This window comes from Rhinolophus ferrumequinum, chromosome 12 (assembly GCF_004115265.2).
Source record: "Rhinolophus ferrumequinum isolate MPI-CBG mRhiFer1 chromosome 12, mRhiFer1_v1.p, whole genome shotgun sequence".
NCBI lineage: Eukaryota > Metazoa > Chordata > Mammalia > Chiroptera > Rhinolophidae > Rhinolophus > Rhinolophus ferrumequinum.
The window spans coordinates 21,809,402-21,835,927 of NC_046295.1; the positions used below are offsets into that span (position 1 = coordinate 21,809,402).

At 34.7% G+C, this 26,526-nt stretch overlaps 1 protein-coding gene across 1 annotated transcript in view; it reads right to left on the minus strand.

Moving 5' to 3' along the window:
- The window catches only part of CNTLN (centlein), a 245,702-nt gene that overhangs the window by 133,314 nt on the left and 85,862 nt on the right, over window positions 1-26,526 (minus strand). Inside the window, exons 7-8 of the mRNA XM_033124096.1 lie at window positions 24,221-24,383; window positions 17,894-18,088 (exon numbers count right to left, since the gene is read on the minus strand). Coding sequence (XP_032979987.1) covers window positions 17,894-18,088; window positions 24,221-24,383 — 358 coding nt within the window. The remainder of the gene's footprint in view (window positions 1-17,893; window positions 18,089-24,220; window positions 24,384-26,526) is intronic.

Here is a 26,526-nt window from a genome sequence, read left to right on the forward strand (position 1 = left end):
CAAATTTTGTAAATACTTGTATAATGCATAAATGCTTTAGAAAAAAGTTTATGGTTAACATAAAAGATAAAGACTTCAAATTTTTCTTTTAAATAAAAACATCATTCATCAAGTTTAAGAACCATGTCATAACATTGTTTTATAGGTAAATTGTTTTCTCCTAATGGTTGATTAAATATGAAACTGTCAATAGATAATTTCCCATATACTTCTGTGGACATGTCTACCTATACAAATGAATTAAAAATATAAACGAGTTGAGTATAATTAAATCAAGCAATAAATTACAAGGCAGTTTTCATTTAAAATAATGCTGTCAAATAAATCAACTTTTCAAAATGAGTTTATATTTATAAATTAAAATTTAGTTAAGTATGAAATAAGATGGTGATATGCATAATTTAAAAGTAATGCATATATATGACACTTTGTCCTCATATATTGAAAAAAACATTTTGATGTTATAATAGCAAGATACCTAGAGAAAGTATAAAAGAAACATTACCCATATAAAATGCAAAAAAAGTGTAAGTGAAACAATAAAAATCATAAAAAGCAAACCAATTATTAACTCTAGCATATTATTTCTCAACTATAGTATGAAAGGCTTAACAGCATTCTGAGCCTAAGTTAAGGTACTAAAATCTGATCTCCTCCTTGCCAACTGAGAAATGAAAACACTTTAGTTGATGCCAAATAGCCACTATCAATATTAGATTCGTTGATTGGCAAGAAAGCAAAGCTAACTAACACAGACATTTTTTTTCTCCTTTGCTGTGTTGGAAAATTGTACAAAATCAATTCAGCACTGCTAAACAAAAGACAACAGTTTTTTAAATCCATGTGTAAGTATTCCACATCACAACTAAATAATCCCTTGCAAAAGTTGACTCGTTAAAGCTCCTACCTTACTGAAATTGTTGTGTCAAAGAAAATTTGATCACCATGGGATAGGCTAAATGGGTATGAAACCAATATATACATTTTTTTACATGTGTTCATTCAATACACATTTACTGAAATTAAAATATCAATCACTCGAAAAAACAGTGGGGATAAAAGCATAAGACAGCAACCTTCCTTGATTTCAAGAAGCTCACAGTCTAGAGAGGAGATAGACAAGTAAAACAATAAAGCTTAATACGTGCTAATGCACAAAAGAGATACACATCTCAATCTTAAGAATACAGCTTCAGGAAAAAAGTTCTGAGTCATTATCTTAGAACTGAGTCTACAAGGTCTAGAAGCATTAATTAACAAGGTAGATAAACAATAAACTGTGAAAATATCCGTTATAAATATTATATAGAACTCATTTCCTGTATACTTAAGAGGTCATGTATATCAATACACAAAACAAAGAAAAACATAAAAATACAAACTGGTAGAATATTTACAAAAGAAAAGTGAGAAGTACAAGTAAAAAGCCTCACTAGTTTCCAGAGATGAAAAACAAAAAGAATGAACTAATAAGGCCATTTTGAAATGGTAATAAAGCGTTCAAGGTTATGAAAAGTGGGCCCTTTGATAGACTGTGAGCAGATCATTCGGTATAATCTTTCTGGAATATAGCTTGGCTTGCTATATTCAAGGGTCTTAGGTTCATAATCTTTAACACAGGGATTTTACTTTTAAGAGTTCATCTTACAGAAAGAACCAGAGATGAGAATAAAGATACACAAATGAAAATGTTTATCAGAGTATGAAAATCAGAGAAAACAGAAAAAAATATTTGAAACGATTTAAATGTCCCAGAGTAGGAAAATATTTAGGTAAAAATGACACATTTCTATGTTGTTATACTATCAGATAGTCAAAAAAATGTTCTCAAATGTTTAATTATAATGAAATGGTAATAAATGGTACTTGTACAGCAAGATACAAATTTATTTACTGTATGACTCTAATTATATAAACTGTATATTTTCTATGTACTTTGTATACCCCCTATACACACACAGAGCCACATTTGGGGTTCAAGAGCAAAAGCATACTCAAGGTCTCAGGCCATGCCTCTCGTGGAGGAAGGAGAGGCCAAGCACTGTGGCTGAAACCTAGTTCCCTAGCTCTCCTTACCTCAAACCTCAGATGTCACAAAGAAACCCCAGGCATAGCCCTCCTGTCCCCAAATACAATGCCTGCCACCAATTCGCTACAACTAACTTCCTAACGCCTTTAATTCTGATTTATGTGAGATAGAAACCTAAAAAAAAGAAGCAGTAAGGAGCTTGAAGATTTAAAGTCAAACTGACCAAATCTGAAAAAGAACGATAATATAGCTGAAGATTTTTAAGAAATTAAATGGAATTCTGTTCCTCACAACAAACAAAAATGAATCCCACATAGATTAAAAACTTCTATGCGGAAATCAAAACTGTAACACTTTTAATGAAAATATAGGAAAATATCTTTATGAGTTCAGGATACGACAAGATTTCTTAAGCAAGACAATAACCATCAAGTTTAAGAGAAAATATCAAGAAATTCAATTACATTAAATTAATACTTCACTTTTCAAAAGACCATAGAATAAGTGAAAAGAAAGGCCACAACTTAGAAGACATTTGCAACAATATAACCAAAGTTGAGACAGCTGGTTGATCTATAAACTCATTTCCTCTTTTTGGAAATGGATACTTGTTTCCCGATATTTGGGTTCACATATTTCCCAACATTCTTTGCATTCAGATAACATGTAGCCGAATAATTGAGTTATGCCCGATAACACTCCAGTGGAAGTGATATGTATCTGATTCATTCAAGCCTGATTCATAAAACCTTCCTAAATGTGATTCTCTAGGGCTTTTTCCCTTCTTTCTAGCTGGAGTAGAAATGATTCCAGGACAACTTTGGGAGCCGCATCTAAAGCTAGTGGATCTAAAAGATGAAAGGAGCCTGGATCTCTAAACTACTGCTTGAAGTTGAAAATCCAAGTAATACCCACACTGGATAGTTACATAAATAAAAAATAAATTATTTTACGCCACAGAGATTTGGGGTTTATGTAATACATTACTTTAAATAACATAGCAAAAGATTAGTATCCAAAATAAAGAACTTCAACAAAAGGGCAAACATTCTAATAGAAAAATGGGCAAAAGACACAAACAGGTATTTTACGTAACAAAAATAAGATGCTCAAACTCATTAGATATCAAAGAAATAAAAAATGAAATCAGAATTGAGATATAGTTTTATCCCTTTTAAGAATGTAACTAAGAAGTCTATAATTTGAGACAGCCACTTTGGCAAATAATTTGGCATTTTCTTGTTAGCTTCAATATTGGCATATTCATGACAGGCGATTTCACCCTTAGCAATACATCCTAGAGAAAGACTTGCACACGAGTGTCTGGAGACATACTAGAATGTTCATAGCAGCAATGTATAAAAATTCCTACAGCTAAAAAAAAAAAAAAAGTTCATTGACAAAAAGAATGGAACAATAAATTACAGCTTATTCATACACTAAACTGCTACACAGAAGGGGAAAAGAATTATAGCTACACTCAACAGCAATGAGCTATCTTACAAAAACAAAGTTCAAAGAAAAAAAAGCAAGTCCCAAAGGCTGATATCTATGGAAGATGATATTTTTAAGGTTTAAATAAAAGCAATACTAAACAGTACATTGTTTAAGAAAACATAATTTTAATAGGCAGGAATTAATAAACAATATCCAAGAGAGTGATTATCTTTAGGGAAAGAAGATGGGATGGGGAGGAGCACACAAGTAGCACCAAGAGTATTGGTGACAGTTACTGGTGCGGCCACAGACAGTACATTATTCTTTTGTAGACTTCAAATATTTAGTAATAGAAGTTTTTGAAAAGAAAGTGAGAATATAAGGGAAAGCAACATACAGAAAGACAATTTTCTACCACTGAAAAAAGGAATGAATAAAGTATCTGTGAAAAGAAATAAAAATGAACAAGCCTGTGGTCAAATCTTGCAACTCCAATCTTGTGGTCTGCTGTTAGCCACATGGAGTGTATCTCATTCAGAGATAAATATAATAATTTGAAGGCTTAGGTTTCTCTCCTGTCCTCTACTGCAAGATATTCCTCCAAGGCAAGAAACAGTACTTCTGCATGAAAAAGATAAACAATCACTCTGAGATAAGAATAGGCAGTCATTCAGAATTCAGCTAGTTAAGAACAGGGTGCTAAGAAATCAAAGGTCACAGGTTTCAATCCCATATGAACCAATTAGTTTTGCCCTTTTCTATGGCAAAGACTGTCAGTTAGTTCACCAATAATTCTGATAAGTGAGATCAGGAAAAAGAAAAGATGAATCACCACCAACACAAGAGAGAAAAATACAATCGCAAATTTACTAACATGACATAAGAAGTGTTTTTCCTATATAATAACATTAGAAGCTAACATGTATTACTCTTAGTGCTCACCACTCATTGCCTCATGTAATCTTCATAAAACTCGTATGAGGTACTACTATAATACCGGTTTTACAAATGATAAAACTGACACTTGGCTTCTCTAAAGTAACAAGGTAACACAGATAAGAGTACCAGATTCCATAATTTATGTTTTCTATTACTCTGTAAATAAACCCAAGAATCACGCATAGAAAAGTCCTGATATGAGAAATGGAAGAATAAAATCTTCCTACCATTTCCCCTCAACCGTATAATCCATTTGCCTACTTAATTCATTAATCAAAGGTTGATCCCTGGACCAGCTATAACAGCATCATGTGAGAATATGAAAGAAATGCAGAATCACAGACCCCAGTCCAGACCTACCGAATCAGTCTGGTTTATAACAATGTCTCATTCCAGGTGACTTGGATGCACATTAAAATCTAAGAAGAACTTGGCTGGACTACTCTCAATATCCAGGATATACCATACACTTCCTCACCTCTGGGCCTGTGCTAATTCACTTCCAACCTGAAGCTAGAAACTACTAAATAATTTCAAACTGACGTATTCCACTTTCTCTGTGGAAGCTTTGGCAACTGCCCTCCTCTCCACACATATGCTCCCTGCAAAGCTTCTCTCCAAAAAGTTCATACTTTGATCATACTTCCACTATAGCACATTCTATAACAATTATTTCCTTGTGTGCATACCCATTTGAATGATTTGTAAGAGCAGACTGTCTTATTTATCTTTGCATCCCTTCACACTTAATCTAATACCTAAAATACAGTACGACTTTAATAAATATTGACTATATAACTGAATAATACATGAGTGAATAAATGAATGAATGAATGATGGATAAATGGAAGAATTGATGAAGAGGTGAGTCTAGTTAGACTAAATCCTGAAGAATTATAGTACCAACATTATAAAGAATATGTTACTAATTGGCAGAAATCCTGAGTCATTTATTTCCCTCCATTCCTTTTACTATTTCCCTAATTCAAAGCTTCCAATTCTCTCTACATAACTTCAGTATCCTCCTTCTTGCTAGGAGAAATGCTGGAATACTCTTTCTTGCCTCAAAAAGTGGCAAATCCACTCTAGGTACTAGGCCTAGAAATCCTGGATCCATTTTTAATTTCTCCTTTCATCTCATACTCCACATCTAAGCCATCTTCAAATCTATAGCTTCTACCTTTGAATTATTTTCAAAATCAAAACTATGTCTCGTAACCAAATCTAAGCACCATCTGAGTTTCACCTGGACTATTATAACTGCCTCTTAAATTTGCCTACCTGCTCCCATCTTTGCCTTCCTATAGTGTATCTTCTGCATTGAAGCCAGGGTGATCCTTTTAAAACAGTAAGTTAGATCTTATTACTCTTCTATTTAAAACACACCAAGGGGTTTCCATCTCACATCTCTGGTGGCTTCACAAGGCCCTAGGAGACCTGCCCTCCATCTACCTCTCTGAGGTCACTCTCACTCTTCTTTCTCCTCGTAGCTCTCTTGGATTGAGCCACATTGGCCTCCTTGCTGGGCAAACTCCTATTTCATAAGCTTTGCACTTGTTGGTCCTTCTGCTTGGAATGGTCTCTCGACATGTCTAAATGGTTCACTTCCGCCAGGTTTCTTCTTAACTGTCACTTGATCAGAACAGCTTTCTTCCACCACCATACATGAAATAACATCACCATTCATTATCACGCTCTGTCTCACACTGCATTATTTTTCTTCACAACACTTTTTACCATACGATGCATTTGTTTGATGGCAACTCTCTGACTTGAGTGTATGCTCCACGAGGGCAAAGACCTTGTTCTGTTCCCTAAAGTTTCTTCATTACCAAGAACAGTCCCCATCACATGGTGCAATATCAATAAATATTTGTAAAATAAGTTTAGATATATCAACTAATAGAGTTCTGATGAATGATACGATTACTGCGTTTGCTATAAAATTTTAAAGAAAATGCCTTAATAAATACAAAACCAATTTTCAATTCAAAATTCTTATGTTTAAACATCTATATCAGTCTAACAGAAGGGCAATATTTAATCAATCCATAAAATTCATATATTTTAAAGTCAACTCACTAGGTACATAAAAATTCCTATTCAGAGAAACAAGCTTAACAATATCTAACTAACATTCATCTCACTTTTAAAGTCCAGTTGTATAGGATTAGGATAGAAAAATTATTTTGAGTTTCTTTCAATGTCTCAGCCTGAAGTTCCTCAAACCTGAATATAAAAACTAAAATGACCGGGCCTTAAAACATTTATTTGACAGCTGCGTCCAGTATGTCATATGCTGTTTTCACACGTAATATTTATAAAAAACATATAAATACATTTTATATATTTATGCACATGTTTATTGTAAGTATAATTAACAGTCTGTCATAACTATCCCACTAACGAAGCTAATGATCAAACTCAATAGAACAACAAACAGCACTCTGTGATTAAATCAATGCAGATTTAGAAAAGTAAAAGTAGATACTGAGAAAAGTCAACCAATCTGACAGTCACAAGGGGCACATACACTCCCTACAAACATAAATATATCACATTACAAACTGTGCCACAGAGGAAGGAGGAATACGCTCAGCTAAACTTTGGGAGAAATATAGCTAAGCTATACATACATATAAATTGTAAGCTGCAAGACAAATGCTTTTCATGGCTGAAGAATTGCCATGCCCCTTAAAACTAACACTGCAGCAGAGTAACCTGGTTAATAGTATGAGTAGTAACCTGGTACCCAAAAACACATTCATTAAAAAGAAACAACAATACTGGCAAATAAATAAATAAATAAATAAATAAATAAATAAATAAATAAATAAATAAATAAATAAAAGAAGCAGAAGCAGAAGTAGAAGAAGAAGAAGAAGAAGAAAAAGGTGACATTGGACAACATAGCTTCCCTTCTCCCCACAAGATTAACAAGTGGACAGCTGTCCACAAAGAAAAACAATGCTGAGAGACTACTAGAGTACATTTCATAAGTTTTAGCAACACAGGAACAAAATACTAAGAGGAGAATAACTGCACAAGAGGAGAAGAAGATAACTTCATTTTGCCTTATCTTCCCATCCCCTAAGTTGGCATTGTTCAGCACCAAGAAGAATTTTCCCAGCTAGAAAGAGATCCTCGAGCCAAGAAAGAAAGAGCGAGGTAAACAACTAGCTTCTACAGGCTCTGAGAGCACTGCACAGAGGTCCTACTTCAGTTTCACCCCACCTAGAAGAGCACAGCGAGACATATTGAGCCATCTAGGAACAAGGAAGAAAAGCAGAGGTTATTATCTGCAGTCAGGCAACAGGACCAACGGACAGTTCACAGAGCTCTGCTCTGCAGACAAACTCAGTCAAGTTCACTACTGATAAAGCCAATGGCTACCACATCCATCAAGGATGCCCTGCAGATCTCACCATGTTTAGCCCCACAGGTTTTCACATTAGCTGATGCCCGCAGCCTGAGTCCCTCCTGCTCCATCTGCACCACCGTCCCCTTTCTGCTGAAACCATGCCAGATACATCCAAGGCTTCTGTGGCTGATGCAAAAATGTAAGACACCAGCAGCCTAAGTACCTCTTTGCCTACACTGGATCCTAGGAGCCACATCCACAGCCAGCTTAGGTTTCTGTAGCTGTGTGAGTACAAGTCACCAGTCTGGGCCAGTGGGCACAATCTTTGTACTTTCCCTCTGCCCTACTCCAGGTCACCAATATCTCTCTGAAAGGACGTTGCGGACATGTCTTGTGCTCCAGCTTTCGTGGCTGCTGCCCAGGGGACACACCCTCTGATCACTTGTCTGTGGAGGTCAGCAAGGGTTGCATTCCTGGGTCCAAGAGGATTATAGCAAACAAAACAGTTCTTAACCAGCTATTCCCCTTAGGGCTCAGCATTGAGTCAGAAACACCAAAATCCCAGTCTTTCCCTGAAAGAGGCTTACTTGCATATCTTAAAAGATGCAGCCTTAGGGTCGGGCTTCTAATTTAATATCCAGTGGTCTGACCATAATCCTCTGCAGAGACCAGGAAGCCTGTCGATGCTATCTTAGCACTGTCCCGTACCTTACTCCAGGTCACTGACATCTCCCTGGAAAGAGCAGTACACACATCTGATGCTCTGACTTTTGTGACTATCAACCAGAGGATACATCCCTTGATAGCCTGGTTCTGATGGCCTTTAGGGTTTGTGTTCATGGGTCAGTGAACTGTAGCAAACAAAAAAAACAGTTCTTAATTGGCTGTTCTTACAGGGTTCAGTGCAGCAGGAGCAGAAAGAAATGTCCATCTACCAATCTCTCCATGAAAGAGATCTATTTGCACACTTCAAAAGCTGCTGTCTGAGTGTCAAAGTTCCAATCAGCTTCCATCTAGGTGCTGACTGAGATCGTCCCCTATAAAAGACTGACAGATCTTGGCACACCCTCAACTACTGGGAACCACAGATAATTTTTAAAAAGGCTGCTTGAACAATCATAAAGGTTTAAGAGACAATCAAGAGCTAGGCTGAATAAGTTCATCTCTTACATGATACCACTCCTTCAAGTCTGGGAGAGTTGTCTGTTTTATCTAATAAACAGCAACTAACCTAGAGAGTCAAGGAAAATGAAGAAACAAAGAAATACATTCCAAACAAAAGCACAAGCTAAAATTGCAGAACAGACCTTAATTAAATGGAGATAAGTGATTTTCCTGGTAAAGAGTTCAAAATAATGACCATAAATATGCTTACTGAGGTAAGGACAACAATGTATGAACAAAGTGAGAATTGCAAGAAATAGAAAATATTCAAAAGTACCAAACAGAGATCACAGAATGGAATAATATAATAGCTGAACTGAAAAAATACACTAGAGTAGTTCAACAGCAGATAACATGAAGCAACATAAAGGACAAGAGAGCTCCTAGGCAGGGCACTGGAGTTTATCCAATCAGAAGATCAAAAGGAAAACAGAATGGAAAAGAATGAAGATAGCATAGCAGGAAGGGCTTTATGGGACAACATCCAGCAGAATACATTCACATTATAGGGATCCTAGAAGGGGAAAAGAGGAAGGAAAAGAAGAAAAAGATTATTTCAGGAAATAATGGCTGAAAACTTCACTAACCTGGGGAAGGAAACAGACATCCAGATACAGGAAGCCCAGAGAGTTCCAAACTAGATAATCACAAAGAGACTCACACTAAGACACATTAAATTGTCAAAAGTTAAAAACAAGGAATCTTAAAAGCAGCAGTAGAAAAACAACTCGTTATGTACAATGGAAAACCAATGAGACCATCAGCAGATTTTTCAGCAGCAACTTTCCAGGCCAGAAGAGAGTGGCATGATTTTGGGAGGGGTGAAAGGGGAAAAACTGCCAACCAAGAATATTGCACCTAGCAATATTAAATATCCAATATTTAATATTTAATTAATTGGATAAATATTAATATCCAATTAATAATAACAAAGGAGTCAAAAAGATACAATGGGGGAAAATAGCCTCTTCAATAAATGGTGTTGGGAAAACTAAACAGCTGCAGGCAAAATAAAACTACACCACTATTTTACGCTATATACAAAAATCAAATCAAAATGGATTAAAGACTTGAATGTAAGACCTGAAACCACAAATGTCCTAGAACATAGGTGATAAGCTCCTTGACATCAGTCTTGGCAATAATTTTTTTAGATTTGACATCAAAAGCAAAGATGACAAAAGCAAAAATAAAGAAGTGGCATTATATAGCAAACTAAGGAGCTTCTAAACAGCAAAAGAAATGATCAACAAAATAAAAAGGCAACCTACAAATGGGGGAAAATATTTGAAATCATGTATGTGATGAGGTGTTGATATCTAAAATATACAAAGAACTCACACAATTCAATAGACCTCCAAAAAATACTATTGAAAAAAAAAGAGCAGAGGATCTGAATAGACATTTTTCCAAAGAAGACATACAGATGGCCAACAGGTGCATGAAAAGGTGTTCAACATAACTGATCACCAGGGAAATGAAAATTAAAAACATTAGATATCACCTCATATCTATTAGAATGGCTATTATAAAAAATACAACAAATAACAAATGTTGGTGAATATATGGAGAAATGAGAACCTTTGTGCAGGTTGGTAGGAACATAAATTAGTATAGCTACTATAGAAAAAATGTGGAGGTTCCTCAGAAAAGTAAAACTAGAACTTCCATATGATCCAGCAATTACACTTCTTGGTATGTATCGAAAGAAAATAAAATCACTATCTCAAAAAGACATCTACACCCCCATGTTTGTGGCATCATTATTTAAATGGACAATACATGGTAACAACCTGATTTTTCTATCAATGGATGAATGGATAAAGAAAATGTGGCATTAAAAAAAAAAAAGGCAATTTATGCACTATATGCACCTGAAGGGAAAGAGGACTTGGAGTTGAAGTCAAACCTAGTAGTTAAATTCTGATTCGAGAGAAGGGAGAGGGGGTGGGGGGATGGAAGAAAGAAAATAAGGAAAGCTTCATCATTTATATGAGTAATACAACAGAAACCAGAGTCTCTATAAAATGTTACTATATATATATATATATATATACTATGTAAGCCCAAATTATACTATATATAAACCCAAATTATTAGACATAGAGGAAACATTAATACATGACCCATACTCAAAAGAAAAGGAAAACCACTAGTCATCAAACCCAAGAAGACCCAAAAGATGGAATTAATATGTAATGATTTTAAGGATCTATTTTAACTATTATAACAAAGACCTAAAGAAAAATATGTTTGCAAGATATGAACAACATACAATATTTGAAGACTAAATTGCAGAAAACATTTAAGAGCAAATTGGAGATAACAGAAGTGTTAGATGAATAAAAATTCATAGAAATTATTTAACCTGAAGAACATAGATTAAAAGATTAAATAAAAATAAAGAGACTTGCAGATTGTTGAGATAACATTGAAAAGTCTAACATGAATGAAATGGGAATCTCAAAAGAAGAAAAGAAAGGAGTCAAAAAAAATATTGAGGAAATAATGTCAATATCTCCCCCAATTTAGTTTCAAAATATGTTATTTACAAAATTCAGAAAGCTCATCAAACTGCAAAAATGAAAACCATACCTGGGAACAATGTACTTCAAATGCTTAAAAACAAAGGTAAAAAATTGGAAAAAGAGCCAGACAAAACTGACACATCACATTTAACTTAAAAATGAAACAAATTCCCACTGAGTTATCATCAGAAACAGTGGAGTCCAGAAGATGCAAAAGTGAAATTTTAAAATTGCTTTTAAAATATATATTAGGTTGATGCAAAAGTAATTGTGGTTGTTGCAGTTATTATATTTTTAACCTTTTAAACCACAATTACATTTGCACCAACCTAATATAAACAATTTCCAGTTAAGATGATAAAGTAGGTAAACACTGTGCTCACCTCTTCTCAGGACCATATCAGTTACAACTAAACCACAGAACAGCCATTATTGAGAATTGCTTGAAGTCTAACTGAACCACCAAAGCCCTACAACTACAGACAAATAAAAGAAGCCACCTCAAGACTGGTAGGAGTGGCAGAGATGCAGAACGGGCTGATCCCACACCTGCAGGTGACAATTAAAAATTGGAAGGGATATCTGTGCTGTGGAGATACCCCCGTAAGGGTGAGGATCCCAGCCCCATAGCAGGTTCCCCACCTCAGGGTTCCAGTGCTGGGGAGAAAAGTTTCCATAACTTCTGGCTGTAAAAACCAGCAGCGATTGTGGCTGCGTGAGCCAGAGGGTCACTGCACTCCCAGGCACTCTTCTTAAAGAACTCCCGTACAGACTTACTCACTGATGGATTCACCGGCTCTGAGCTCCAGCACTGGAGCAGCAGCTCAAAAGGCACCAGGTACATATGGGGAGGAATAGAATTTTCTAACTTCAGGGAAAGGGATAGAGGAGCACCTTTCTCCTAGAGAGAGGAGCTGGTGGAAGCCATCGCTTCTTTGTTGAATCCTCCCCACTCTACTTGCAGATGCAGGCAGATGCCATATCTGAGTCTCCATCCAACTGACTTTCACCTTTTGGCTGCCCTGCCTTAGTGATTCCCTGATATTCTGCCCCACCCAACTTTTGGGCACACCCAAGCTACTTCCAGTGCCTTTCCCATACAAACAACCTGTCTTAGCTCATGTGTCGAACTTTCATAAAATCTTTCAAAGGTTCACAAAACCGAAACAAACAGCATCTGGCTTGAGCATGTCCTATACCTATGGCTGAGCCCAGCATTAGTGAATAGCCAACTTTGGTATGCAGATTGGTTTCTCAAGGCACTTCCAAGCCCACTAGGGGGCAGCCATCTGCAGATGCTTTGTAACTCATACTAGGTAGCCCTAGGTAGGGTAGTATAGGCTGTGGCTAAACTTGGACGGTGGTGGGCCCTTCCAGGGGGCCCTGGGGCTGGCAGGCCCAGTGGCCAGCTTTGGAACAAGCCAGAGTATCGCCCAGCCGCATCCAAGGATGACACACCCAAGGGGCAGACTGGGCAGACATCAGTGCCCTGCTAAAGTGAGCCCTGCTCAGTAGGATCAGAGCTCCCCCACTATAATCACAACCAGCCCTCACAACAAATAACCCTGAGACCCAATCCCTCCCATTGATGTGCAAATAGTAACCAAGGCTAAACTTCAACAGGAGAGCACACACAACCCACATAAGGGACAGAGCTGGAGTGCATGGCTGAAGTAACCAGGAAGACTGAACCACTGAGCCCCACAGCACATAAGGCCATTGTACTAAGACCAGAAGACACAGTGGCACTACATAATACCTAGAAACAAACACAGAGAGGCAGCCAAAATGGGGAGACAAAGAAACATGTCCCAAATAAAAGAATAGAACAAGTTCCAAAAAAAGAACTAAACAAAATGGAGACAAGAAATCTACCAGATACAGAGTCTCAAATACTGGTTATATGGATGATCTCAGGGAGAACTTTAACAAAGAAACAGGAACCATAAAAATGGAAATAGAAAACATAAAAAAGAACCTATCAGAAATAAAGAATAACTGAAGTGAAGAATATATTAGAGGGTATCAACAGTAGATTAGATAAAGCAGAGGACTGAGTGAGCGATTTAGAAGATAAAGAAGCAGAAAACATACAATCAGAATAGCAAAAAGAAAAAAAAGAATTAAAAATAGTGAGGACAGTTTAAGGGGACTCTGGGACAACATCAAGTGCCCCAACATTCGCCTCACAGGGGTACCAGAAGGAGAATACAGAAAACAAGGAATTGAAAACTTATTTGAAGAAGTAATGACTCCAAACTTCTCTAACCTGGTGAAGGAAACAGATATACAAGCCCAGGAAGCACAAAGATTCCCAAACAAGAAGAATCCAAAGAGGCCCTCACTAAGACACATTATAATTAAAATGCCAAAGGTTAAAGACAAAGAGAGAATCTTTAAATCAGGAAGAGAAAAGCAGTTAGTTACCTACAAGGGAGCTCCCATAAGACTGCTGATTTCTCAACAGAAACTTTTCAGGCCAGAAGGGATGGCAGGAAATATTTGAAGTGATGAAAAGTATGGACCTACGACCAAGGTTACTCTTACCCAGCAAAGCTATCATTAAGAATCAAAGGACAGATAAGAGCCTCCCAGACAAGAAAAAGCTAAAGGAGTTCATTATTAACAAACCAGCATTAGAAGGAATCTTAGGGGGACTTCTTTAAGATGGAAGGGGGGAAAAGTATATATATATATGAATAATAAAATGGTAATAACTACTTATCTATCCATAATTACTTTAAATGTAAATGGATTATATGATCCAATCAAAAGACAAAGTGGCTGAATGGATAGAAAAACAAGACCCTAACACATGCTGCCTACAAGAGACTCATTTTAGATTGAAAGGCACACACAGACTGAAAGTAAAGGGATGGGGAAAAAAAAAATCATGAAAATGGAAACAACAAAAAAAAGTGGGGTAGCAATACTTATACCAGACAAAACAGACTTTAAAACAAAGCCTATAACAAGAGACAAAGAAGAACCCAGTAATCCCATTTCTGGTTATTTATCTGAAGAAACACAAAATGCTATTTTGAAAGGATGAATGCATCATATGTTCATTGAAGTATTGTTTACAATGACCAAGAAGTAGAGGCAGCATGAGTGCCTGTGGATGGATGAATGAAGAGAAGGTGGTACATATATACGATGGAATATTGCTCGGCCATGGAAAGGAATGGGTTCTTGCCATCTGCGGCAGCATGGATTGACCTGGAGGGTATTGTGCTGAATGGAGTGTGTCAGAGACAGAAAGACAGATGCAATGTAATTTTAATTATATGTGGAATCTAAAGAACAAAATAAACAAAACAGAAACAAACTCAGATACAGAGAACATTTTGATGGTTGCCAATTGGGAGGTGGCTTGGGAGCATGTGAAAAACAGGAAGGGATTAAGAAGTATAAATTGGTTATTACAAAGTAGTCATGGAGATGTAGGGTATAGCATAAGGAATATAGTAAATAATATTGAAATAACTATGCATGGTGTCAGATCAGTACTAGATTTATTGGGGATGAAAGATGGGAGGGTGGTTGTGGGGCAGGGTAAAAAAAGTGAAGAGATTACAAAGTACACATCTGCAGTGACATAATAGTCATGGGGATGCAAAGTATAGTAAAGTATAGAAAACAATAGTCAATAATATGGTAGTAACCATGCATAGTGCCAGGTGAATACTAGACTAGTAAGGGAGATCTCTTTTTAAATTATATAAACGTCTAACCACTGTGCTGTACACCTGAAATTAATATAAAATAATATTGAGTGTCAAAATAATATTGGAATTAATATAAAATAATATTGGACTAAATAAATAAATAAAACATATAAACAGTCAATTTACCCAAAAGGAAAGAAGGAAAAGAGTCACAGAGGGACGGAAAAACAGGACAAACAGAAAACAAATGGTAAGATTACTCCTAAACCTAACCATATTAATAATTATATTAAATTTAAATGGATTAACGCTACAATGAAAAGGAAGAAATTGTCAGAATGAATAAAACAAAACGGGACCTATGTACACTTGACATATAAAGACACCTATAGGTGCAAATTAAAAGGATAAGTTATATCATACAAAATGTTTAATTGTTAAAGAGCCTGTCTATATTAATATCATAAAATTGCACTTCAAATCAACAGACTATTACTACAATTAGTAGGGACATTTTATAATGACAAAGGGTTTGATTAAGCAGAAAGATGTAACAACCATAAATATGTACGCCCCTAACAAAATAGCTTCACAATATATGAAGCAAACATTGACAAAATTAAAGGAAGAAACAGAAAAATCTACAATCATACTGGGAGATTTTAATACCTCTATTTAGTAACTGATAGAAAAATGGATTAAAAAACTAAACACAAAAATCATTAAAGACAGAAGATCTGAATACTATTAACCATAATTACATAATTAATATTGATATTTAAGGGACACTCAACCCAATAGCTGCAGAATACAAATTATCTTCAGGTATACATAATACATTCACCAAAACCATATGCTGGGCCACTCTGACCACAATAGAATTATATTAGAAGTGAATAAATATAATATATGAGGGGGTAAATAAAAACCCAAATATTTCAAAAGTAAATAACACACTTTGAAATAACCTAAGGGGCAAAATGAAAATCACAAAGGAAATTAGGAAGATTTCTAACTGAATGAATGCTCATTTGTAAAACTGACAAGCTGAATTTCAGTTTTACAAATGAGCATTCAGTTAGAAATCTTCCTAAAATTTCTATAAAAAAGCAACAGAACAGGAATACACAAAGCATTCTTAAAAAAGAATAAAGTGACTTACACTACCCTCATTTCAAAGTTACTATAAAGTGCCATATGAGCTTAGAAATGCATGCACACGTGTACCAGGAATTATGTACAAAAATGTCAATTGTAGCATTATTCATATTAGTAAAATACTGGAAATAACCCAAATGCTCATCTACAAATATATGTACAAGTAGTTATAATATAATTATATATGTTAAATCAGTAAGAATAAATGATCAGTTATATCAAACAACATAGATAAATCTTAATAACATAATGATAAGCCAAAATTGTCAACCCCAAGGCAACACATTATGATACATTTTTATAAATGACAAAACTAAACAACATACGATTTACTCATAAATTTGTGTGTGATAAAACTTTAAAAAAAATAATCAAAATGATAAACACATTAGTGGTTATATATGGAGAGAGAATCAGGGTACCAGAATGGGAGGAGCATACAAGTAGACGTAAGTCATTAGTAATATTACGGTCCTTCCTAGTTGGTGGTGGAACCGAGGTTATTTATTATAATATACAAACAAATTAATTAATTGAATAAAATAGGCCTATAAAGCATGTAACATAATACTGTCATGACACAAAATTTATGATTAATCCAATTCTGTGCACCTAATGTCCAAAAAATGCAATATAATACAAACTTAAAAATTGTAGTGTTAAGGTTCACCTGTTACTAAAACAAAATATTCTGTGTTCAAAATTACTGTTCTTCAATCATTAATAAACACTTCAGCATGCAATTACCTGCTTGTAAATTCCATTTCTGAGCTAAATTAATAAACACTAAAATTTAAAGAAATGTTGAATGCCTTAAACCAAATAAATCTCCAGGAATAAGATTGTTTTTTATAATCTATATTTAGAGCTGAAAGTTACATTGAAGATTACCTACAAAGAAGTACCAATGAGAGAACATTTGCTATGTGCCAAGCTCTGCACTTGATATGCATTATCTCATTATTCCTCAAAACTCTACGACAATAGATGCCATTAATATCAATGTTTTATTTGTGAGGAAACTCTGGCTAAAACGTTTAAGAAATGTGTTCAAGTTCACACAGCTCAAAGGCAGAGCTGTAATTTGATCCCAGGTTTATTTGCATCCTGAACCTGCATATTTACCTATAAGTTTGTACTAACTCACAAGAAATAGGTAGAAAGGTCAATTGAACTGTAAAATCACATTATCACGGTAGCAGCAGATCGGAACTAAAAAGTATAAAGTACCACACATTATGGCAAAGTAGTGTATGAGACTTGTCATTCAATATTCTTTCCATTCCATTACCTCATTCAGCTAAAAATTCTCAAAATGAGCATGACCTATTAATTTTCTCTTCATTAGTGTAAATTATCACTGTTTTATCACCATAACTACACCAGATATAACCTTTGTTTATACATGCATTTCTATTTGAATCCATATTGCATATGACATTCACGTATATAAAGAGTATAAAACAATATCACAACACAAAAGTCTCTATCACAACTTACAATATTTGCAAATTTATTTAAATTTTTATGTTTTAGTTCATTATAGATGATTTAATATGATATCGCAACATTTGTGTAATGGGCAACATTTTTAGAAAACGTCGCTCACCTGTTCTGAGTGGTCTGAATCACTTTCTTGAGGGAAAGGATATGGTGCTCCTTGTGATTCCTGAATCTTTTCTTTTAATTTAGCATTTTCTTGCTCCTTTTGAAATAGCTGCTCTTGAAGACTGACGACACTTTGCCGGAGCATAGCTTCACTTGATTTTGTGGTTTCAAAACAAATATGTAACTCATTGTAAAGCTGTTTCAAAAAATATATCCCAATTTATTAATAATCAATAAAATAGTATATCTGCACACATACACATACATATATATCAGGACTGTGTATGACATAGTCCTTGCACTCATTATTTTAACAGTCTAAGAAGGGAAACAAGATATAAGCACGTGGAAAACTAAATAATATAATCAAATATCAGTATAGAACTACAATTGATATTTTAAAAGCAAGCAATATGCATTATTGGCCAGTGTAATACAGAAAAAGTGAGCTAAATTTTGAAGGAGGATGAAAACACTTTAAACTATTGTATTAATCTTGGAGGGCTTCATAAAGGACTTAAATTGAGCCATGATGGTATTATAGGGATTGAGTGAAAACAAAAGTCATTCTAAAGATGTCAGAAATGTGAAAAAAAATTATGTACAGTTATAGGAAAGGACCAAAAGGGAGCATAAGATATATCGGCCTACTTGGACTTAATGTACACATTTGAAATTAAAAAAAAGAGAAACTAAGTCTTCATTGAGAATTCATTAAGACTGGTACATTCCCATTTAGGATAAATTAGTATCTACCGCTGAAGTAGGGGAGGAGAGGCAGAAGGAATCATGAGACAAAGACAGGCAACGGACTGTGGACAGAATGTAAAGACACCTGAATGAATTAAGGAGGATGGACTTGTCCCTATAGATAACAGGGAATAAGAGACTTTGCACAGAATGTGACAAAATCTAAGCAATGTTCTACAGGCATAATAGATAACTTTAATTTTTTTAACTTAAGGCAACATGCATTAAATAAATTTAAAACTTGAGTTTATTAAAACTGTTAGACAACATATGGTACATAAATGGTATAATACAGAGTCATGTATGTTAACAATAGTAGTCCTTCAATATTCATGAACTTACTTTCTGATGAAAATCCTAACTTACAACTGTGATCTAATGAGACATAATTCAATTTGGGGTAACTGATTTACATAAAGAATACATATGTATATTTGCTGATGACACTGGGAAGGTGACACAAAGGCTAAGATCTGTTTTTTTTGTTTGTTTGTTTTTCTTTATATATAAGGCTAATAGTGAGATCTTGTAACAAAAGCAAAATCCCCAAGGGGAGAATCTCAAAATTATGTAGCTAGTACAATAGGTTTTTATACGGGGAGACTCTTCCATTAGTTGGCTTTGCCTCATGGGAAGAAATCTAAACAAAAGATGGCGGAGTACTTTTCTGTGTGAATGCTATACTTTAATTTCTAAGTTTAAAATTAAAATAGGCTTGCGAAACCTTTTTCCTTAATGCTTTTTCTCAGACACATACTTGGCCATAAAAACAAGATCCTCCAAACCACTCCTCTGACATATAAATTAAAATGTATATTTTTAATTTTCTTTAAGGGGTTGTACCTTTGTGATTGCAGACATTTTGAATAATCTATTTCACTTTACAGCCAAAGTCTAAGCAATTTTTATAAAGGAAGGGTTGTCTATATGATTAATAAAGAATTTCAGGACATAAATTTGTACTTTCCTTTCCAATTACCTTTATACCAGAGAGTATGTCCAATGTCCTTTCCACAGCTGATACCAGCAGATATTCTAGGAGGGAAGAGAGAGTAGGAACCTGACAGCTTCAAGGAACAATGAAAGGATCAGAAAGGGGTCGTACAGTGACCTACCTGTGCTATGTTGACTGCAGCTTTCATGACTGAGTTCAGGGCAGAAAAGAAAAAAGCAAAATCTGGAGACAAGAGCTAAGCTAACTAGACATTTGGGGCTCGGGTAAGTGAAGGTCTGTCTGCTCAGTAGCATACATAGTCAAATATTCAGGTAGAGGTTATTTAACCACTTTCTCTTATTTGTATGGTTTATTAGTACTAACGAGTTGTACTCAATCAGCACAAATTAATCTCTTTGGTGGAAAATGATAGAAAATAATATCATTAAAGAATTAAGAATTTCAAATTATACATCATTAAAAAATTAATAAAAAGAATGTACAGATTTCAGCTATTTGAGAATCCCATGAACATTGATAAGTGTTGACAAAGAAAAACTCCTAATTTTCCTCCTGTTGCCCAAGGTTCAGGTATGACGAGTGTGTGGTCAGAAATGAGGATCAGTTTACTGGCCGTCAGTGCCAAGGGGATGGTATACTTTTTTTTTTCTTGGGTATCATATCTTGGCATCTTCCTTCACAGATAGAAGGCTCTTCTGGGCCTATTCATTCATGGAAGAAGGCCCTATCTCAATGTCTCTTTTCTTGTCTCCTCTCCTTTCCCTTTTTCCTTGCTTCCATAAAAACGCAGACCAATGGCAATCTTCTTGTGTTCTCTACTTCGCACTCCCTCCCATGAAGTTTGTACAGTTGTACTCCTATTTAGAAGTTGCCCTGGCTTGATCTGATATGACTGGGTGGGCAACATCAGACATTGAGGCAAACTCTTGTCTTTCTCTGAAAATATCCATCTTTCTAAGCAGCAGGTGAAAAAGAACTGCTGGGGAAAAGCTGGGATAGATGATCTGGACAAACCCTGTTCTAGGAATGGGGACAAACTCTCTCTTATTCCTTAGTCTTATTCCAAATGTACATTTCTCACTTGTCTATTTTCTTTAATAGCTAATTGGGCTTCACTTAATAGCAATAAGATCACTCAGTTGTGAACTTAAGAGTAAAGGAAGCAAAGACAGCTCTCTAGCCATTTTTAATTCTATGCCAAGTCCACCAGTAAACTTAGTTTTAAAAAGCCTCCAAATAGGTTAAGATTATTTTTATTTCTAAAGTATTAGGTTGGTGCAAAATTAATTGCAGTTTAGGTTAACAATAATTGCAAAAACCACAATTACTTTTGCACCAACCTAATATTTTGTGGTGACAAAGCCTCAGGATAATAGAACGTTTATTTCTCTAGGAGATCAGGCAAGGAGGCAGAAGTTTAGGATGTTCCAGTCCCCTGGTTAGATACCATCTTATTCTCATCCCACTAATAACAGTTGGGTGAGTCAAAAAAAGTTCTCAATTGAGTAAATTCTGTCATATAACAAATTCATTCATCTGCATTGGTTTAGGCATCCTGAATTAGTAAATTTTTCCCTATTAGCAATCACAATTGCTTACAGCAGTTTTCAGAGAGGCTCTTTTCTCTATAAATTCTTTTCTCCAATAATCTGAAAAGCTGGAATGGATCAGAACCTTTTGCAAGATTCTGGCCTACAAAAACAACTAATCATACATTCCTCTATATATTTCAGAAGTCTTATCATTATAATTCATAAGTAATTTATTATGCTTACTACTCTTCATGCTGTATTTTGTTGAAGAAATGACAGTAAAAACAAACAAACAAAACAATTCATAGGATCCCCCAGGGACAGAAAGCAAGTTACCTCCAGAAACAGGACCCCAAACTTTAAGTCCTATAATTTTCAGGGGCTTAGACTGCAGCATTCTTTTCCCCATATTTTTATTAATGTTGAGGAACAAGATATTTTATTTACCTTAAAAATTTTTGAAAATGTATATGCTCTGTGAGCCAATGACTAATTTGTTTAAAGAATAAAATTTCCATATATAGTGAATAAGTATACTATTTGCTACTCTGGTTGAGACAAAAATTCTACAGGTGAAAATTATATCTGTTTATAGTAGAAAAATGAGAAGAAAAAACTCTGATTTAACATGCAGTTGAAACTAAAAGTATGTATAACCTAACTCCTTATTTTCACGGATTGATATTAGCTTGTGTCATGTAATTATCACTAAATTGAACAAAAGGTGATAAAATACATATTTAGTACCCCGAACATGTTAGATAGTCTAGAAATCATAACTACTGATACAATTCCATCTATCTTTACATCATACACATGTATAAAAATGATGTGCGCAAAGGTAGAAAAATTATTAGGACTTATGTAATTGGCTACATACTCAGAAGAAGAAAACACTCAGCTTACTTTTATTTCTCTTGAGAGTTTCTCTTCCAGAGGAGCCCTGTACCTTATTTGTTAGGCAGTTTTATTTATGAGACTAATCATTTGTTATGGAGACTTCTGGGAAAATATGACACCTCTTTCCTGTGCTCAGACTTCTTTTCTGTTTTCTCTCCTCACCTGTGTCTCCCTTCCTCATTCCCCTCATCCTACCATTGTGGGCAACTGTTTCTTGTTTTGTTTTGTTTTGTTTTTAATCTCTTCAGATAATGAAATGGATATTATGATATAAACCAACTGAAAAAATGGGAGAAATGAGGGGAAAAGTGAGAGGGAAGTTAAAAAGTTGAGAGGTGAACTGAGAAAGAGAAAAGAGGAAAACAGAAACCCCGTTTCTGAGACACTAAATTAAGAAGACCTAACTCTTGAACAAGTAAACTTAGTAAGAATCAGAGATAAACTGTTATTAATGTAATATTTTATTTTATTTTTTTTATCCACCTGAGTCTTACAGCTAGGCCACGATTATTATTTAGAAATAGTAAAATTAAATTATGTAAAAATATATTTGAAAATCTTAAGTTTTAATTAAACCATTTCATCTCATTGTTGTGTGGACTATTAGATTATTCAAATTTATTGGGAAGATGTTAAAAAAATACACGTGGAAGAGGAACAAAGATATGTATTAAGTAAAATACTCCCGGATTAGAATGCATATTTTAATGTAAATGAACACTAGAAGTCTGAACAGCAGTTTACTGTTTACTTATGATAAACAAAGCGATGTGGTCATTCCCAAATTTAAAAATCCTGAACTCCACAAATAATACATTTTCTGGAAAAAACGAAAAATAAGACTAATAAAATACCTGCAGAAGGTCAAAAAGTTAAAAATTGTAATGCTATAGGAATTTTTTTTTAAAATTTCAGTGTCTGAAGAATAATAATGGGAGATCTTTTCATAGAGGATGGTAACATGCTATATTTGAATATAAATTGTTATGGGAGGGGACTTTAAAAAAATTAAGAAAGAGAAATGCTTGAGTTAAATATACAAGTGAAAAAGAGAAAAAAAAATAAAGATACTAATTAGGTCCAATTTTTCAAGTCATTTTAGCAATGGAGCCTGGTTTAGAAACAAAAGCATAATGAACAATCCCACCATATAAAACAAACAGGTGGAGCTGCTCTATTCAGAGAGTAGAGGATAGGTGCTAAACTTCTACTTGGTATCATCCATGTCCAGAGGGAAACTCGAGGGAAACACGTGATACAGATTGAAAACCACTTATGTTCCAAAGCATCATTTAAAAATGTGTTTCAAGTTTATTTAATGGTTATTTATTTCATGTTAATTATAGATACTGAATTTTCATGGTGCTTTTTTAGGAGAAGAGGAAGTTTAAACAGAAAAAAAATCCCAAAATAACATAGATTACACTATTTAACCTCGGTTGCCTCAACTATTACAAGGGTATAAAATCAATCTCATAGGATTGACCTATATAGCAACTAACTTATTTCTATAAATAACTTAGTACACTACACAAAACATACAGAATTCAATAAACGTGTTTGTTTTTTTTTAATGACTAACTATAATTATTGCTGCTGAATCAGTCAGCATACCTAAATAGCTGGGTAAGGCTTCTTGAGGGACTCCTAAAACAACTGTAAAGTAAAATGACTACTCAAAAGAAACACACAAAAATAAAGAGGGAAAAATCTTTGGAAAATATTGATCCTGAAGACCTCATCAGCATACGCATTTGTGTTTGTGCAGATTTGCCAATAAAATAATGTACAAATTCTATAATGAAAGACTGCTTTAGGCCATAAACTAAAATCATTCTTGAATAATTTCTCATAATAGAAAGCTAATTCCATTCTCCAAAACCTTCCTGGTTTTGGGGCTATCGTCCTGGCATGTTCCATAGCAGATATCAAAACTTCAGTTTATAAAAACAATATCCAACATAATAAATTTGCATCCATATTTTAAATTTCAGCTTTAATAGCCATAAGAAAACTCAAAAAATTTTAAATATTACCAAATTGAATATTTCATTTCTAATTTTGAAGAAACATACGAGTATATAAGAAGGAGTAATAAAGAAATGTGGAAATTTGAAGAAATTTGAATTGTATAAATTTTTATAAGTTCATACATATCAATTCACATTTTTATGACAGAATAAAAGCATACTTTTTGATATGATATACTTTCAGCTGTGTGGACCTCTTCCTGATTCCTCAGTATTTTCTGTGTGTCCATATTGAGCACCTGAAGCTGCTGGATCAGCTCTGCTTGCTGTGTTGTATGTGCACTGTTCTGTTTGTAAAGATTCTGGAGTTCCTGCAACTCCTTCCTGAGCAAAGCAAGCAATAAATAGAGAGAAGCATGAACAGAGATCATCTCAGTTAAATAATTGTGTTTCATCTAGGGTTATAGATTGGCTTCCATTTTTTTCCATCTATTATTTTTTACTGTAGGCAAAAATATTAACAAGAGAAATAACATATAAAGTATTTAATATTTATCACATATACCTAGGATGTATTGATAGAACTACTATGACTTTCAAAACCAAATACTTCCCAATTTTCTTTTATAGCTTGATAGCAATAAAAACCTTAGATATACAGACACAGTACCACCTTCTTATTGAAATTAACTTACACCTCAACTCCAAGAATTGATAATCACTGATGCCAATGACAGTTATCAGACACTTTTGAATACAGGGTAAGTCAACCTTTCATTGTATATTATACAGAACTTTAAATGTATTAAAATGAATACCCAGCATGCAAATGAAGTTTTTACATCAAAGTTCCTTAAAGCACTACTAGTCAGGGCCTGGGCTGGAATTCCTGTGACTCCTGTGATAAATCTAGCTTGAAGGAAATGACAGGGCAAAAAAGCCAGAAGAAAAGAGAGCAACACAAGGTGAAACCAGTCCTTCCAACCCACCAAGGGTGAAACTGGCAAGTAGGACGACAAATGAATTGGTGATGGTCATAATGATGGCACTAAGGGTCCAGGGAAGCCACACCTCTGGGATAGAGGTTTCCGGATTCCCATGCTAGTGAATTTCCTGTGTGATGCAGATCCTATAAAAGTGGAAAATATTTTGTATATTCAATTTAAAGAGAAAAATATAAGGATATATTTTACAGAAATACACTTTATAGTATATTTTGGAGACTATTTTTTTAATGGAAACTTCTTTACCTATAATGTCAAACTGGTGATTCATTCATATATGACGAATCTTAAAAGAAAGAAGGAACAAAAGCAATATGCAGACAGTTGTTAAAGATGGATGGATATTAGTGTAGGAGAGATGAGTTCTGCTTCTTAGTTTAGAATATTAATGTTCTCCACATCCAACAACCCCGGCACCCATACAGATACACAGAAAAACACTGTGTGTCTTAGTCCTGTCAGGCTGCTGTAACAAAATACCCTAGACTGGGTAATTTACAAAAACACAAATTTATTTCTTATTGTTCTATAGGCTGGAAGTCAAGAATCTGAGTGCCAGTGCAGTCGAATGTGATCCCTCCTTGAGGTCATAGACTTCTTGTATCCTCACATGGTGGAAGGTACTAGGGAGCTCTGGGAGGTCTCTTTTGTAAAGAACACTAATCTCATTCATGAGGGCTCTAACCTCATTACATAAGTACTGCCCAAAGTCTCCTAATGCCATCGTATTAAGCATTAAGATTTGAGCATATGAATGTTGGGTGGACATAGACATTCAGTCTATAGCACCATCTGTAACTACTCAAAAACTGAAACTTGTAGAAAATAATAGTCTAAAAATGGGGGAGGGGAGAAGTGAATCAATAATGGCACCATGCCTTGAGGAAATGTAATTCTCACAGAGGAGGAAAGAGGTGACCCACAGTAATAATGCTTGCTGAGCACTGCCATTTTTCAAGAATAATATTGGCAAGAATTATCAAAGGATATAGGATGAAATTCCATCAGAATACATAGTCAAGACATATGTTAGCCAGGAGACCTATGTAATGCTGCATTTAGAAAGGCGACAGGATGAAGATAAAAACATATCATCATTCAATACAATGTAAAACACAGCGAATTTATGTCTCTTCCAATACTAGGAGACATTTGTTATTTCCTAAAGAGAGCCAAAATCAGTAGTTGGCTCATCTTTAAGGGTCATGTGGAACAAAATACGTGTATCTTTAATCAGAAGAAACACACTCAAGAGTAGCAAGATGTGCATAATATGAGGCATTAGGAGACTAAAAATCAACTAAGGGAAGAACATATTCTTGATGCTCATCTCATACTATCTTCTGGGCATATTCTCAGTTAAGTGTCATGGAAGCATAATCTTACACTATATAGATATGTTTGTTTCTCTATGTCTCCCCACATCACTCTCTGAAAGAAAAGTAGATGACATGGGATGTACACCAATATTACAAATATGAAACTTGGAACATGATCAGTATCAAAATAAGTAACAATTAAGG